General features: G+C 59.3%; 1 protein-coding gene across 1 annotated transcript; it reads left to right on the plus strand.

The window, feature by feature from the left end:
- The first annotated feature begins 8209 nt into the window (after positions 1-8209).
- PTGDS (prostaglandin D2 synthase) lies at positions 8210-16604 on the plus strand. The gene is made up of 7 exons (XM_039505934.1): positions 8210-8401; positions 8925-9064; positions 10858-10934; positions 12149-12262; positions 12676-12777; positions 15643-15668; positions 16420-16604. Exons 1-6 carry the CDS (start codon positions 8303-8305, stop codon positions 15666-15668), a joined length of 558 nt encoding a protein of 185 aa, XP_039361868.1. The 5' UTR covers positions 8210-8302; the 3' UTR covers positions 16420-16604.
- Positions 16605-16681: the final 77 nt, after the last annotated feature.

The raw sequence follows: 16681 nt of genomic DNA on the forward strand, positions 1-16681 counted from the left end.
GGGATTCCCCCCCAGGGCCCCATACGGTTCCAGCCCCTGTGGTGAGTGTTATTCCTGCGGCAGGGCATTCCGTGCAGGAACGTTGCGCCAGGCAGTGCTATGGGGCAGGAGGCATGAGCAAGTCTGCAGTCCTTCAACAACCCGGTTTGCTGGAGATGCCTCCATTGCCCCCTGCCCCATTGGCTGTGTGGGTCCCAGCCCCAGCCCTGTCCCCTTATCACGGCTTCAGTCCCTGGTCCCTGAACATGGCTGATCTGCGGCAGCCTGCGCTTCCCCTGCAACACCTTGAACAGCTGATCTGGGGAGGAGCGGGGGTTCGGGGACACACGTCCATTCAGCCAGAGTCCCACGTGAGGTTAAATGCCAAGGGGCTGAAGCTGAAAGGAGAAACCCCATCAGGGCCCCAACCATCCACCCAGCTGGGCCCCTGCACAGACCCCTCTACCACTCTGACCCCTGCTACCACTTAGCCCAGAGCATCTGCAGAGACCCCAGGCATGTAACCGGTACCCTGTACCCTGCACCGTGCTGCCAGCCAGGTGCAGCCCCTTGCACTGGGGGTGCTAGCCATGTGCAGGCCCCTCCCCTGCAGTGTCACAGTCCCCTTCTCCATGGCTCCAGCCATAGGCAGCCCTTCCGCCACTGTGCTGGATCCACATAGGGGTGCCAGTCCCATAGGGGATCTCCTGGAGACATGCAGCCAGTTGTTCTGTGCTATCTCCACAGCAGCACCAGCTGCTCTGGGGCAGGGCCAGCCATGCACCTCATCCTCCACAGAGACACCAGCCACCTGCAGGGCAAGCCGAGAAAACCCAGCATTGCACGTGGAGGCACCAGCCCTAGTCAGCATGACGGTGCCACGCTCATCCTGCCCCCCATGCACACAACCTGGCGCCATCCCAGCGTCCCTTGTCGCCAGCCGTAAGTTACAGCTCACCCAGTGCTGGATTCCAGTCCCAGATGCTCGCCCACGTACCTGCACACTGTGCCCTTCCAGCCCAGCCCTTTCCCCTCCTCCCCAGAGAGACAGCAGGATCATGCGACTGTGCTAGTTTGACCCCAAGTCCCAGAATTCCAGTGGCGCTCCGAAGGTATCCCACAATACACCACGAGAAGAATCCCAGAGTGCATAGCACCCATCATTGGACCAATGCACCCTGCGACACCTGCCCAGAATGCTGTGCTCCGATGCAGGGGGAGATGGGTCAAGGCTGGCTGCATTGGATTAGTTATTCTGCAAAAGTCCATATGATCATCTACAAAACCCTCCCCATGTGGACAAGCCACAGCTCAGTGAGCTCGGGAGCACGCACTGAACAGAACCCAAAGCTCCCACCCACTGGTCCCATTTACTGTGTCACGGGACCCAGCTATGACATGGCAGCACAGCAACATGGCGACACATGCTCCAGTCCTGCAGGGGAGACGCTACCAAAGCATGTTGGAACCGTGTTCCCCAATTGAGCTATTGTACTAGCACCCTTATGTGCCAGGGGCTTCCCAAACACCTGGGGCTGGCCACGCGCCGTGATCTAACGACCATCTGCGGGGGACGGGGGAGAGTGAGAGGACACACCAGTATGCGTCACTCCCTACAGAGCTGGCTCTGTAAGAGGGACTGCAAGGTGGACAGGGATAGAGAGCTTGGGCTTGAGGAATATAGTTAAAAACCTGCTTAGCAAGGCTAAGCCGTGTTCGATGTGTGCCGTGTTGGGAGCTTACCCCGTGCAGCCTGGGCTGGGATGTGTCCAGGCCCTGCAGAGCGGGGACTGGCAGGAATGTTCAGGGGGGAGAGAAGCCCCTGCATGGGCCCCGTGCTTTTGCTGAGTGGACACAGGGATTGAAAGGCCCCTGCTGGGAGGGTGGGCTTGTCGTTTGCAGAGAGCCCCAGGGGGAGTGGTACTGTTTTTGCCCACGCCCAGCCACTGGGGTTTTGCAATCTCGTCTGAAATTCCTAACACATGTTGTTTATCAGGGGAGCTTATGTAAGGCAACCCCACTGACCCTTCCACTGTGTTCGCTGCTCATTGTTCCTGCTGCCCATGTGCCATGCAGTCATAATTCAGCTGGCAGCTGGCAGTATCTCCTGGGCATCCCACTGCTCCAGCCCTGGCAGAGCAAAATGCCTGGGACCAGTGCCCTGCTGGGCGCCACTGTCCCGCAGCAGCAGAAGGATCACTGCCAGGCAGAGGTACCTACGTCTTGTCGACACCCTTTGGAGAGTCAAGGTGCTAGCCCTGGTGTCCTGTCCCATACCCCACAAATCTGCCGCCCCTGCAGTTTCAGATAGTTACAGCTTGCTTCGCTTTCTGTCCTAAATGTGCATCGTGTTGCTGTGCCCTGTTAAACAGCTGCCATGCTCCTCCCCAGAGGTGGCTGTAGTTCACTGATTCTAGTACAGGTACTTTGGACTCCTTCGTGATGAAAGGTGCTGTAGAAATGAATGTCAGTCTCATTATTTAACATGAAGCCAGGCCCTTGTTCCCAGGTGACCTACCTAGTTCACTCACCTAGACTCTGGATAGTCAACATCTGATGCCAACCCAACAAGCCTTCAACAACTGGACTGAAACCCCCTGCGAGCTCTGAGGGGCTCAGCTCTGGGGACTCACATGCTGGGACAGCCCCATGGGGAGCTCAGCCTAGAACCCCAGTACTCCTGCCCCTCACCCACAGACCCCTGCTGCTTAAGCTAATAGAAATCCTCTTTTATTAGCAGTGCTAATTTCAGGTCCCTTCGCCTACCTGTCATCCCGGCCAGTGAAAAGCAACAGCACATCTGAGCCACATGCACATGAAGCCAACACACGGTGCTGCAACGGAACAGAGATTTCAGTCCAGTTGCTGCTTTCACGCCTTCTGAAACCAAAGACCCCATTTCACGGGGGTAAATGACACCAGAACTGGCCTGCAAGTGCAAGGTCTGGAGCAGGTGGGACAGTTTCCAGACACCATCTGTGCTCAGAGTCAGTACTGCTGGGATCCTGTCCTGGGTCTGCCCCAGACCTCTTGGGTGACCTGGGGCAAGTCCTATCCCCTCTCTGCACCTCCAGTCCCCACCAGTGAGCTGAGGATAACAATCCCGCCCTTGGTCTTGTCTGTTTAGTCAGTAAATGTTTCAGGGCAGGGCCTGTCTCTCACTCTGTTCTCGTACAGCCCCGATGGCAGGGGGGCCTCCGACACAGCGGCAATGCGAATGGCTAATGGGGCTTTGAGGGTGAAGCCAGGAATGTGTATGGGCCAGACACTATGGGGAGGGAGGCCACGGGAATAGATGGGGCTGGATTGTGACCCCATCTCTATGGACAGGGGCTTTTACAGTCCAGTGGGATACTGGGTGGGGAAAGGCTGCGACCCCAGCCCCGCTCTGCCCCCACCCCCCAAGGACTCTCCCACCCTGCCTGGCTTCGGCGTTGTTTTAATAAAGGCTAATGCCTCCCTGGCACAGCAGCTCTTTCTGCAGGAGAAACCGGCTGCAGCTGGACATGGGGAATGTGTGCAGGGAGCCTGGGGCAGAAAAAGCAGCTGTTACGAAAGCAGACACCTGGCAGGGAAGGAGCTGTGGGGAGAGGCTGGGCTTGGGAGCTGGGAGCATCTTGGTGAGGGAGCCCCAGCCAGGGCAGGGCAGGACTCTAGAAGGGTCCCTTTGTCCTGGCTGATGCACTAATATTCAGGAAAATCTCTGTGTTAAAAACATGTTGCACATTCACAGCCCTTCCCCTGCAAGGATCTCAAAGCACTTCACAAATACAAATGTATTAACCCCCACATTTCCCCGGCAGGACCCGTGTGCTACAGATGGGGAAACTGAGGCACCAGCCTTGCTGAAGGTCTCAGAGTCAGCTAGCAGCAAAACTGGGATTAGAATCCAAGAGCCCTGACTCCCAGCACTGTGCGTTAGCCTCAGGGCTGCTCCACAGCACCTCTTACCCGGGCAAAAGGCCAGGGGCTTTATTATCCACATATGCAAAGGTGGAAGCTGGCCGCAGAGAGGTGGCTTGACTAAGTGAGGGGCACCTCGCCAACCCCGGAACAGAAGCCAGGCCTCAGGACTGCCGGGCTGAGGCCCTGCTCACTCCGTTTGGGCTCATCATCTCTCTCCAGTTTAACAATGAGGTGAGCAAACCCAGACACCCTCCCTCCTGCAGGGAGCAGGCCTAGGGGTGGGGGGTCTCTTTGGGAGGCTTCCACTCACTGCCCTGATCTTCCCGGGTTTCTGTCCCTTTCCCTCCAGGCCTCATGTTGTGGCTGTCTTCACTCAGCCCTCCCCCGAGTGACACTGTACCAAACCCGGCTGGTGCCCAGAGCAGGACTGGACTGGGAATGGGAGGAGTGGGCCTAGAGAGCTGGGCAGGGTTGCCAGATCTTACAGATAAAAGAATCCCACTGTAGGAGTGATTAGCGTGTGGCTGGTTTACAGGGTGACTGCCAGAGATAAGGGCAGGCAATGGGCTGCGAGCTACAGGGTGTGTCATTCTCCAGTGCTGCCCTTGGGATGGAAATATTTGACTGGGGCAGCGTTCCTTATACAAAGTGACAGCAGAAACTCCCTGGATATATACAGCTCTGGGGATACAAGCCAAGACCACGCCCCTTCTCTAGCGGCTGCACCATGGACTGATGATAGCTCATTGCTTGAACGAGTGCTTTTGTTTCTACGGCTACAATTTAGTGAAGACAGGGAATTGCACCAAAGCCCAGATCCTTTCCCTCTGCCACGCAAGCTCAGACTGGCCAGAGCCTGTGTAAAGAGCAGGGCAGCTCAGCTGATAAACAGGACAACGGAGTTTATAGATGAGGAGACACTGACGACCTTGGGATTGTTAGAATTCAGTGCAGACAACTGAGACTTGCCCTCACTCAAATCCTTTAACTAGCAAAGGGTTCTTCAGTTAAGGCACCTGGTCTGTGGGAGGTCACTGGACAGGAGGCCAGAGTTAGGGGGATATAAATTAATCGTTAAAGCTTCCCATGCAGGAGGCATTGTTTGACAGAGATTGGTGACTAGGTGGAGCGCAGTTCTGCCAAAATCATGAGTCAGGCCCCCAAAATCATGAGAGTGGCTTAAAAATCATGAGATTTTTCAAACCTATCACCACTGGGTTCTCTTCATTCCTCTTCTGCTTCCTGAGCCTTTTGGCAGTGGGGGGCGGGGTGGGGTGGGGGTGTCACATTTTCAAGCTTTTCTCCACAACCACAAGAGCAAGAAACTGCCATGTTGGTTTTTTTAACTGAAAGCTGAGATTCTCACCGAGTCCCAGACCTCCAGAAGCTGGGGCCTTAGGAAAACCCCAAATGGCACAAGAGCTCAGACTGGACTGACAGAGCCAAGCAGGGTTGCTGCTTTTAGCGAACATGGGAGGCTTCTGTAGAAATGAACACGTTTAGGTTGAAATTCACCCCAGTGCACAATGCTACATTTCCCCTGCAAGCCCCGTGTGAAGGCAATTAGGGGGCAGAGGGGCAGGCTTGGTTGGTGCAGTTTCCTTTGGGCTTTGGCTCACAAGGGGAGGGCAGGCTGTGCCAATCACGCTTTTCTCTCGTGGCTTGCTTGTGTGTGTTTGTACAACAGGGCCAGTGCATCGCCCGGCGGCACACAGCAAGGTTAGAAGGCCAGGGTAAAAAACGGTGCCAACACACTGAACCATGCTGTAGGACTTGAGGTACAAATAGACAGTTCAGACGGTAACAGCAAAGGCCTTTGGCCAATGAAGCATATAGGGAAAGGCACAGAAAAGTGTGCCAAGGAACATAAAAAACGTAGATGTAAAGGCACCTCCCAGATAATTCATGGAAAGTGAAATACCCTGGGGCTCCGTGTCTGGAAGAGGAAATGGCTCGTGTCTGTTGTAGGAGGCATGAGAAGCTTTCTGCATTCGGTGGGTTTCTGGGAGTGGGAATAAGACCTATAGGGCTCTGGCTCCACTGAAGTTAATGTGAGTTTGGCCAGGATTTCACCTCTAGAATTTATTCTGCTGTTCCTGCAGAAGACACGGACGCAGAAAACTCTTTGTCCCCACGAACCGCGGTGAGATGTACCATACAACATCTGCCCTCTCCACCCCACAAAACAGCTGGGAGAGACGGCTAAGCAAGCCTCGGAGGGTGTGTCACTGCAGTGAAGAACCCACGCCTGGCCTGTGCCAGCTGACTCGGGCTCGCGGGGCTGGTTCATTGTGATGTAGACTTTGGGCTCCGGCTGGAGCCCAGGCTCTAGAACGCTGCGAGGTGGGAGGGGCGCAGAGCTCAGGCGGGACCCACACTGCAATGAACCAGCCCAGCAGCCCAAGTCGGCTGGCCCGGGCCAGCCCTGGGTGTTTCATTGCAGTGCAGACTCACCCTTGGGGAAGTAGCTCAGAAATGCCTGCAGAGACCAGGCTCATCACTGCATTTCAGGGGGGGCCCCTAAGAGCTCTGTGGATGAGCCAGAGTTGGTGCATGTTAGAGTTCCAGGCAGGATGGAGAGCTGGTCCTCACTCTGCTGATAGTCGGCTTGGGATCTAGGGCAGCCCATGGAATCATCCGGACGGGGAATAAGAACAGCTTTAGGAGCTGTTGGGATCAAGGCTGATGAGCTCAAATCAAACCTGGCTGGGCCAGATTTCAATGGAGCTGCCACGAGCATGGGTTGTGCAGGCCACGCTTAGATATGACCCTCCTCACAGTATTGCTGTGCATCACGTCAGTGGTAGCCACAAACTTGCTCTTCTGGATTGTGGGAAGGATCTTTGCCAGCAGAAACACCAACCCCCCATTTATTTCAAGAGACACTTTCAAGTATTGCTAATTAAGGACTTAATCCTGCAAGGGTCTGAGCATCTGAGCCACCCCAAAGGAGCTGGGCATATGCTGTGCTGCTTCGCTGGGCCAACAAGCCCTAGCAGGCTATTCCTGCCGGGGGGCCAGATGCAGAACACATCTACGGATATGGTCACAGGCAGCACTCAGCTGAGAGAGCAGGTGGCCTCGATCATGGGAAGGGAATGCCAGGCCTAGCTTTCTGCCATGAATTTGTGCTGTATGTTGCTCTGGGACTGCCACGAGTTTCTTTTCTCTGCCTGTTGAAATGCACCAGAGTCTGCCTGACTGCCAGCTTTTAGCGACATGGCTATGTCACTACAGCCGTGCCGCTAAAAGTCGTGCGGTGTAGCCGCTGTTTATCGGCTCTCCTGCCGACAACAACCGTCCACCCCCAAAGAGCAGCGTTTGCACTGTTGGCAGGAGAGCGCTTCTGCCGACAACGCACGGTTCACACTGGCACTTGCTGCGGCAAAACTTTTGTCTTTCAGGGGAGGGGGCTAATGCCTCTGAAAGACAAAAGTTTTGTCGTTCAGTTGCCAGTGTAGACATAGCCTGAGTTGCAACCCTGTGGCTGGTAGACAGGAGACTGTCACACAGAATTTAGAAGACTTTTGTGGGGCTTGGATTCATCACATGATCCAGCTTTAAAGAGCCCTTGGACCTGAGACATGCAGCACGTCAGTGGAGAGGCACACTCTGTGCTCTCTCTCTGCTGGGCGCTTTGGTTTTCTCCTGTCTTGCTTTGCTTCATGTGCCAGTATATTTATGTTTGTATCTGTAATTTTCACTCCATGCATCTGAAGAAGTGGGGTTTATGCCCCATAAATCTGTTAGTCTTTAACGTGCCCCCAGACTCCTCGTTGTTTTTGTGGATACAGACTAACACGGCCACCCCTCGGATACTTGTCTTGCTTTTGTTGTTTTCCTGAGTCTATGGCCAAACCATTCGGAGGGTGAGTACACAGGTTGCCCTGTGCATGTGGGGAAAGGTAGAAAACCCTTTGCCTGGGTCAGGCTGGAACCATCTGCTCCCCCAGCCCCACTCTCCCTAGGAATAGATTTGGCTGTGGTGTTCTTTGCAGTTTACATCTTTTCATTCTCTGCCAGCTGAAGCCAAACTCTCTGCTGTTCCTGGGGGGCTGGGAGGGTTGCAAAACTGGCTGGGAGCCACTGTTCTGCTGTGAGAGTTTTTGGCATTGGGAGGCAAATAGCTAAAGTCAACAGCAGGGAGCAGTTTGTGGGTGCCCAGCCCCCAGCCTGCCCTTTGCATTTCAGAGCCTGCTGCTCACTGGCTCCCTCCCTCTTGCGTAACCCAGCTCCGCAGGGGCGTGATGAGGGCTGGCATTTGCTAGGGTTGTTATCCCACCCTGGGATGTCAGCTGCCTCCCAATAAATAGGGGCTCTGCTGGGGCTCCTGCTCACACAGCCTGCCTCTCTCCCTGCGCTCTGCCCTGCCGAGAGCTCAGCTCTAAAGGCCACAGGGACGGGAAGAGACAGAAGCATGCAGGCCACGCTGCTCAGCCTCCTGGGGCTGGCCCTGGTTGGTGCTCTCCAGGGGCAGGAGGACGTCCCCGTACAACCCGACTTTCAGCAGGAGAAGGTAACCTGGCCCGTCCTGTGTGTGCCCAGGCCCAGGGGATTGGCTCCCTTCCTTCTCTTTTCAGAGGCAGGGATGGATCTGGATCCCGATTCCAACCGGTCCCGAGAGCAGGGCAATTCAGAGCAGAGGGTGGTTCAGGCCCCTAAGAAGGTGGCTGGCGCCCAGCTGAGAATCGGGCTCCCACGCTGGATTTGGGTGCTGAACTCCCCTCCCCCCAGTTGAGAGTGTGTTTGGATCTGGGGTTCTGGTTCAGCTGGAACATTTGGATCCAGGTTCAGCTGCTGAGCCTCCAGCGGGTGGGGCTGTGCAGAGATGAGCAGCTTGGTCATCTCTAGAGGGGTGGGTGGCGCTTGTCCGGGGCTGAGCAGAGCCAGGTGGGCAGGTTATTCCCAATAATCAGCCAATAGGGAGGTTTTTACACTTTCCTCTGAAGCAGGTGTAGCCCGAGGCAGGACCCTCGGCTCGCTGCACCCAGGTCTGGCCTGCCCTGGCCGTGCCTGTGGTGACTGGGGGCTGTGTGCAGTTCACAGGGAAGTGGTATAGCATCGGCCTGGCCTCCAGCTCCAGGTGGTTCATGGAGAAGAAGCAGGTGCTGAAGATGTGCACCACGGTCGTCATGCCCACAGCAGATGGAAACCTGAATGTCACCTCCACCTACCCCAAGTAAGGCTGCGGTGCCGCTGCCTGAGAGGGAAGGGCATCGTTCCCACCTCGCAAAGGCTCATCCCACCCCCTTCCCAGGGCCCAGCTGGCGCTGGGGTCCCTCAGCCAAGGGATGCTCTCGCCAGTCCCAGGGAGACCCCAGGTGGGATTGGGGTCCTGTCCCCATCTTGACATGGACAGTGCGTGTCCGGTGCCCCTTGTCTGCGGGTCTGGGAGTGGGGGGGCCAAGCAGCCTTCTCCTCCCTGTTACGCCCTGGAGCGAGGGCAGGGCTCAGTCCCAGGGCCTGGGCTCGGGGAGTGCAGCGACCGTTCCCTCCTAGCACCTCTGGGTGCAGCAGAAGCCCAGCCCAGCCCCCCGAGCTGACCAGACTCTTGGGGGGGATCTGGCTGCCTGTGGCTCAGCCCCTCCTGGAGCCTCCAGGGTGTCAGTCACAGCCTGGCCCTGTCCAAGCAGCAGGCCCCAGCCAGGAGCTCTTGGAAAGTGCCGCTACCCCCTTCCTGGGGGCGCTGCCGGGCACAGCGTCCTGTCCCTGCCATGGGAGGGAGGGGCCGGGTTTCCCTGGAATACTCTGCACCTGACATTCTGTATTGCCCCAGCCCTGGATTCCCCTGGGTCTCCACCCCACAGCTCCTCTCAGCTACGATTCCCAGCATAGCCCGGCAGGCTCTGTTTCAACTACTGGGGGGGGGGCTGCTGCCCACATGGGCTGTGGTGGGTCAGACAGAAAGCTCTCCCGTGGGGGTCCAAACAACACTTTGCCCTCCCATCCGAGGATCTCAAAGCACTCTGGAGCCATTAATTAGCTCCCACGACCATTAAGTCAGTCAGGGTCACCCATTTCACAGATGGGGAAACTGAGGCACAGAGGGGGGCAGGGACAAGGTCACACAGCGAATCAGTGTCAGAGCTGGGAAAGATCCCAGGAGACCTGATTCCTTGATTCCCTGTCCCTGCCATGCGATGTGGATGCCAGGTGATGGGATGGCTGCCTGGCTCTCTAGATGCGTTGTAGGAGCTGGTAACGGGGGGCAGTAAGGGCTGACGTGACTCTGCCAGCTTGGGGGGCGATATCTGACACGGAGCCTCGCTCCAGCTCACGCTCTGCCAGCGTAGAGAGTCCTGGTATCCAGCAGCAAGGCCAGGAACCCAGAGTTCTTGCCAAGCAGGCTCAGCACATCCAAAGCGGAGCCGATCTTTGTGAAGCTGCTGTGTGAGCAGATTTCCTTGGCAAGTGCCGGAGGATCCCAGCTTGGGCTCTTGTGCCCCCTAGAGGGGCTTTGGGGTTCTCTCAGCAGTATGGGAAAGGCAGCAGCATGGGGGTCGCACCTCTCAGCTTGCTGTGCACCCAAGGGTGGGGTCTGGCCGGTGGAGTTTGGGGGAATTTCAGCTCTCCCAGCAGCGGCCATAGGGGTCCCCCCACACTGGTCCCTGCAAGGTACTGACTGGCCCTAGCTTCCACTGAAGCCAGTGGGAGCTGAAGGCTCAGATGCCAGAGTGCAGGAGACACCTGTGTCTCTCCCAAGCCCAGGGGCTGCTGGTTTTAAAGACCCCAGGGTCTGAATCTCCTCCACCTGGTGCCAGTGGCAGTGTGGAAGCCAGTGGACTGCAGGGTATGAGATGAGACCCAGGTACACGTGTAAGGAAGAGGAAGGGAGCCCAGCCAGGCGTCAGGCATTGCCCACCACCAGCTGGACGCTGGATCTCCCTCATCGCTGGTGGGGGCAATGGGAAAATCGTCTTCCCTCAGCCCTCTAACATGCTTGTTCTCTGCCTTTCCCACGCGCTGCCCCAGGTTTGATCGGTGCGAGACGAGGAACAGCCTTTACATCAAGACAGAGCAGCCAGGCCGATTCAGCTACACCAGCCCACGTGAGTGCATGTGCTTGCAGTGCTGGCTCCATTACAGCATCCCGCCCTGCCCTGGCACGCTGTGCCCCGGGCGGTGCCAGGCAGCTGAGAGCAGGACAGTCTGCCCCTTTGTTGGGCAGGATGGGCAGGAGTCATTAGTTAAATAAACCCACAGCTTTCTCCTTAGAGGCACCTTCCAGCTCCCGACCAGTCCCGAATGGGAGCGGATTTAGCACAAGGATTTAGCAGCGATTGAGGAGCTCAGCCTGAGAATGGGGCCAGCACAGGTGTCCAGTTGCCACTGTAGAAAGCGTGCGTGCAATGGGCCAGGGCAGAGGGCACCAGAACGAATGCCGTCGGGGCTGGCTTCCTGGATCCTGACCCACACTCTGCCACGGCCTGACTCAGGGGTGGGAGCGCTGTGGAGTCAGTGGGAGCGGGGGTGCAGAGCCCCACGTTTCAGTCATCTTGGCAGTTTTTGACATGGATCTGTCGCGTGACCATGCTGGGCTCTAGGGTCACCACTGCGGAGCCCCTCAGCCTGCGTCTGAGTCTCTGGCAGAGTGACAGGAGCATTTGGATTGGCAGAGCAGGGGGCACCTAACTCTCCTCTTCGGAGGACAAAATTGTGTCTCTAGAACCAAATGCTGCCGTGGGCGTTCCAGGTCCCGCTGCACGGGGCACCACGCTGAGGAGCGCTCTGCCTGCTCCGGCCAGCGTGCCCTGGCCTGGGGCTCTTCTAAATGCTGTAACCAGTCCAATATCGGGCAAACCACGTGCGGTTTTGTCTCAGTACCAGATGGGGGACAAACCACCCAAAGAGAGGATTGTCGGGCTCAGAATCGGGGGTGTGGCCTCCCTACCAGCTGGCATGAATCGTCTCCGCTCCACTGGCGGCAATGCCTGTTTACACCAGCTCCGGGGCAGCGCCCCCCCCACTCATTAGCTGGTGGTGTCAGGCCTGGGGGGAGCCCCGCTCGTTAGCTGGGGGTGTCAGGCCTGGGGGGAGCCCCGCTCGTTAGCTGGGGGTGTCAGGCCTGGGGGGAGCCCCGCTCGTTAGCTGGGGGTGTCAGGCCTGGGGGGAGCCCCGCTCGTTAGCTGGGGGTGTCAGGCCTGGGGGGAGCCCCGCTCGTTAGCTGGGGGTGTCAGGCCTGGGGGGGAGCCCCGCTCCATATATGCACTGGTATCTGTGCTTGCTCATCTCTGCCCTGCACCTCTGTCCATGCCCCCTGCAGGCTGGGGCAGCCAGCACGACATCCGTGTGGTGGAGACCAACTACGACGAGTACGCCCTGCTGTACGCCAAGAAGTTCAAGGGCACGGACACCTCCACCATGGTGACTCTGTACGGTACGTGGCCCAGGGGCGGCACCTCTGTCCTGCCAGCAGACACGCAGAGCTCGGCTCCAGCCCTCCGGCCCCCCATCTGAGAGACACCCTCTTCCACTCCACATGGCTCTGGTTTGAATTTCTGAGGAGGTGGGGGCTCATCCCCAGGAAGGAGCTGGCTGGGGTCCTGGGGCCCTGCAGAACCAGAGGCTCTGCCTCAGAGCCCAGTGGCAGGGCAGTGGCTGTTGTGTCCCAAGCTGAGGCAAGGCTGGTTGTGATGCACAGAAAGGGGATTCGCTGGTGAGGCTGCCGGACACAGACCCTGGGGTGTGGGTCTCTGGTGCCTAGTGCTGACACACAGGCTGGCATGGACGGGCTGATTGTAGCGGGAGGGGCTCACTCTCACCCCCAGCATCTTGCTTCCCTGGCTGCAGGCAGAACTACGGAGCTGAACCCCAAACTACAGGAGAAGTTCACCCAGTTCTCCTTGGCGCAGGGGCTCCCAGAGGACGCTATTCTCCTGCTGCCAAAAACTGGTAAGAACAAACCGTAGGTAAACAAGACAAGAGATAAGATTGGGAGAAATGCCCCGTGGAGCTCAGGGGAGCCCAGGGGGCACTTGGCAAGCCTGGCTGCAATGCAGATTGCTTGTGTGCTGTTCCCAGCCGTGTAGCTCGAGCCAACGTTCCCTCTAAGTTTTTACAGCCATGTGCGGCGTGACATGTGCACCAATATGGAGGTGATATGTGATGGGGGTGGGGCTGAGGGGTGTGGAGTGTGGGAGGGGGTTCAGGGCTGGGGCAGAGGGATAGGGTGTGGGGGGGTGAGGGCTCTGGCTGGGGGTGCGGGTCTAGGGTGGGGCTGGGGATGAGGAGTTCAGGTTGCAGGCTTCCCCGAGGCTGCGCTGTGGAGACAGAACTCCCCCCAGCCCTCTCTTGCCGTAGCAGCCTGGGGCCAGGGGAGAGGCACTTCCCCCGGCCTGGCAGCTCTGAGGCTGGGGCCAGGGGAGAGGTGCCTCTCCCCACCTGCATGGCCCTTGATAGCCTGCAGGGCGGCCACGCAGCTTAGAGGGAACTTAGGCTCCAGCCCAGCCTTGTCCTAGGTAGGTGCCTCAATCTGGCCATCTGTGTCCAAAGAGAGGCTCCTGAATTTGGCCCCTGCTGACTTGATTGGAAATGGAGGCTCTCAGTGTCCCTGAAACTGACGGGCACTGTACACATTCCCCTAATTATCCAATGACTCCAGCCGAGCTGGACGCTGCCTCCATTGCTCTGAACCAGAGGGGGAAACTGCTGATCCACTTGGCAGCATTGGCCAAGCACCATCACTTGAAGGAGCCTGTGACTCTTACACATACGGCCAGGAAATGCTCCCGTTGTCTGAGCAATGTAAAGCTCCCTGCTCCTGGGCCCTAGGCTAGGATTGAATGTGGAGTGACGTCCTAGCCGGTCCACAAGCTCTATCGCAGAGCTGACCCACACTTTGGATTAGCTGCTGCTCTCTTTGGCATTTGGTTTTGCGTCCGAGGGGTCTGCAGCGTTCACCTCTCCGCAAACCCTCCGCTAAACGAGGACTCTTCCATGTCTGGAGTTTAGCCTGCCCGGACTGGGAAGGATGCTGGACTGTAGTGCCAGCCCCTCAGGAACTCGGGCTGCGCTAGGGGAATCAGGCTCACCAAGCAGCAAGGGCCTATCCTCACTGCCGGCAGGTCCGTCAGCCCCCAGACCCAGTTCCGCAGGAGCTCAGCTCTCTGCACACACTGGAGGGCAGAGGAGACCGACCGAGGGATTCGCCCAGAGCACCCAGCACCTGCACTCGCCCCACCCCAGCAAACAAAAAAATCTTGCTGACTCTTGCTCACAGGAGTGACCACGAGCTGTGAGGTTCAGCCCTAGTGCAGCAGCCCAGCCGTCTCCTGAGGGCACGGGGATGTGGAACAGAGGTGACGTCTAGTCGCCAAATAAGTTTAAAGTAGCTAAACCCATTGGAAAGGAGGCAGGGCAGGTCCTGCTCCCTGGACAGAGGCCCAGCAACGTCTGGGACTAATGGGACCGGCCCGGGGCAGGCACAGTGAGCAAACCGCAAAGCTTCCTGCAGTAGCAACGCAAAGCACTGCAGTGCCCCTGCTAATCCCTCTGCCATTGCCCCTCCGCCCCGACCCCCCGCCGGTCCTGCCCCGAACGCCACACGGCTCGGCCCAGCCCCTCCGCCCCGACCCCCCGCCGGTCCTGCCCCGAACGCCACACGGCTCGGCCCAGCCCCTCCGCCCCGACCCCCCGCTGGTCCTGCCCCGAACCCCGCATGGCTCGGCCCACGCCCTCCGCCCCGACCCCCGCCGGTCCTGCCCCGAACCCCCCACGGCTCGGCCCAGCCCCTCCGCCCCGACCCCCCGCCGGTCCTGCCCCGAACCCCGCCCGGCTCGGCCCCGCCCCCCCGCCCCCACCCCCCGCCGGTCCTGCCCCCCACGCCACACGGCTCGGCCCACGCCCCTCCGCCCCGACCCCCCGCCGGTCCTGCCCCGAACGCCACACGGCTCGGCCCAGCCCTCCGCCCCGACCCCCGCCGGTCCTGCCCCGAACCCCGCATAGCTCGGCCCACGCCCCTCGGCCCCGACCCCCCGCCGGTCCGGCCCCGAACCCCGCAGGGCGCGGCCCACGCCCTCCGCCCTGACCCCGCCGGTCCCGCCCGAACCCTGCATGGCTCGGCCCAGCCCCGCCGCCCCGACCCCCCGCCGGTCCTGCCCCGAACCCCGCACGGCTCGGCCCCTGCCCCTCCGCCCCGACCCTCCGCCGGTCCCGCCCCGAACCCCGCACGGCTCGGCCCAGCCCCTCCGCCCCGACCCCCCGCCGGTCCCGCCCCGAACCCCGCACGGCTCGGCCCACGCCCCTCCACCCCCGCCCCGAACCCCGCACGGCTCGGCCCAGCCCCTCCGCCCCGACCCCCCGCCGGTCCTGCCCCGAACCCCGCACGGCTCGGCCCAGCCCCTCCGCCGGTCCTGCCCCGAACCCCGCCTGGCTTGGCCCACACCTCCGCCCCGACCCCGCTGGTCCCGCCCCGAACCCCGCACGGCTCAGCCCAGCCCTCCACCCCGCCCCAAACCCCGCACGGCTCGGCCCACGCCCTCCGCCCCGACCCCGCCGGTCCCGCCCCGAACCCCGCACGGCTCGGCCCACGCCCCTCCGCCCCGACCCCCTGCCAGTCCTGCCTGGATCTGCTATAACCCGCAGCAAACGAGCAAGAAGGAACTGCACCCCTTGCTGAGCTTTCCTGCACCTGGCTAACAGCCCAGGGAAGCCCTAAGCAGAGGCTCACGCTGGGTTCCCCCATGGGTTCTGGCCAGTGGGGCTCTCCAAAGGCGGGTGCCCATGGCAGCTGATCTCTGTTTGTCCTTCTCTCCCCAGACAAATGCATGACGGAGGCTGCATAGGTGAGTAGGATCCCTTCTCGGGGGTGGCGTCTCTTCCACTGCTCCAGACTGGAGAGCACGCCAGAGCTGTGTATACAGCGTGTGCCTTTAGAGAGGCTCTCTCTGAGCCAGTGCCATTCCCAGCCTGCTTGAGACATGGCCCACAGGCACCGTCCCTCTGAACATCAAAATGAACATAAAGTTCATCTCAGCCTGCTCCGCAGCCTGGGCTGCTTCTCCAGCTCCTCCCTCAGGACTAGATCCTCTCTCTACAGAACCACACCCACCTCCCTTATTTCGGGGGGGGGGGCGGGGGAGGGAATGAATCACCCACCTCAGAGTTAGTAGAAGCCAGTTAACCCTTTCCCAGCAGGAGCAGCACCTGCCTCCAGCGTGGGATGTGCCGAACACTGCCGGCCTTTACACTGCCAGGCAGGCTCATGCAGGGATCGCCCACTGACTTACAAGGCATTTTTTTGCTCTGGCCCAAATTGGAGCTCACCAAAAATATGTCTGTCCCCTCGTTAAAGGGCGCGTGGGGCCCTGGTGGCAGAGACAGGACAGGGCTGTGATGAATAGAAAGGGATTCAGGGTTGTTGGACACTGACAGACCCCGTGGGTCTTTCTGGCTCAGTGTCACCACCCAGGGTCTCCCTAAGTCCTGGCCTGGGCTAAGCAGCTATGGGAGAGGCTGCTGGCTATGCTACAAGTCCTGGGGTAGGCATTGGGAAGGTCATTGATGTCTAAGCAGCATTTCCTTTCTCCCTTCCAGGCGGAGGTTGCGAGACACCGTTCCAGGTTTCCTTCAGAGAGAAAGTGACACACTGACCTGCCGGCCCAGATCCTCCCTGCATAGATGTAGCCGTCTCTGCTCTGCAGCCTTGTGCGCCACTGGGCTAGTGCTTCTGTGTAGAACAGCCCCTCCTGCCCCGAGTAAAACCGAGACGTAAAACACCAGCCTGTCGCTTCTCACTTGCTTCCTCACAAAGGCTTTGGGCACATGGGCCATTGCGAGGGGACGGGAACTGTCTGAC

This window comes from Mauremys reevesii, linkage group 19 (genome assembly GCF_016161935.1).
Source record: "Mauremys reevesii isolate NIE-2019 linkage group 19, ASM1616193v1, whole genome shotgun sequence".
In the NCBI taxonomy this organism is placed as follows: Eukaryota; Metazoa; Chordata; order Testudines; family Geoemydidae; genus Mauremys; species Mauremys reevesii.

Bases quoted from the DNA above. Each gene is read 5' to 3' on its own strand.
- PTGDS (XM_039505934.1), top strand. From the start codon at position 8,303: ATGCAGGCCACGCTGCTCAGCCTCCTGGGGCTGGCCCTGGTTGGTGCT. The intron at 12,263-12,675 runs GTACGTGGCCCA...CCCTGGCTGCAG, and splicing joins CACCATGGTGACTCTGTACG to GCAGAACTACGGAGCTGAAC. The intron at 12,778-15,642 runs GTAAGAACAAAC...TTCTCTCCCCAG, and splicing joins TCTCCTGCTGCCAAAAACTG to ACAAATGCATGACGGAGGCT.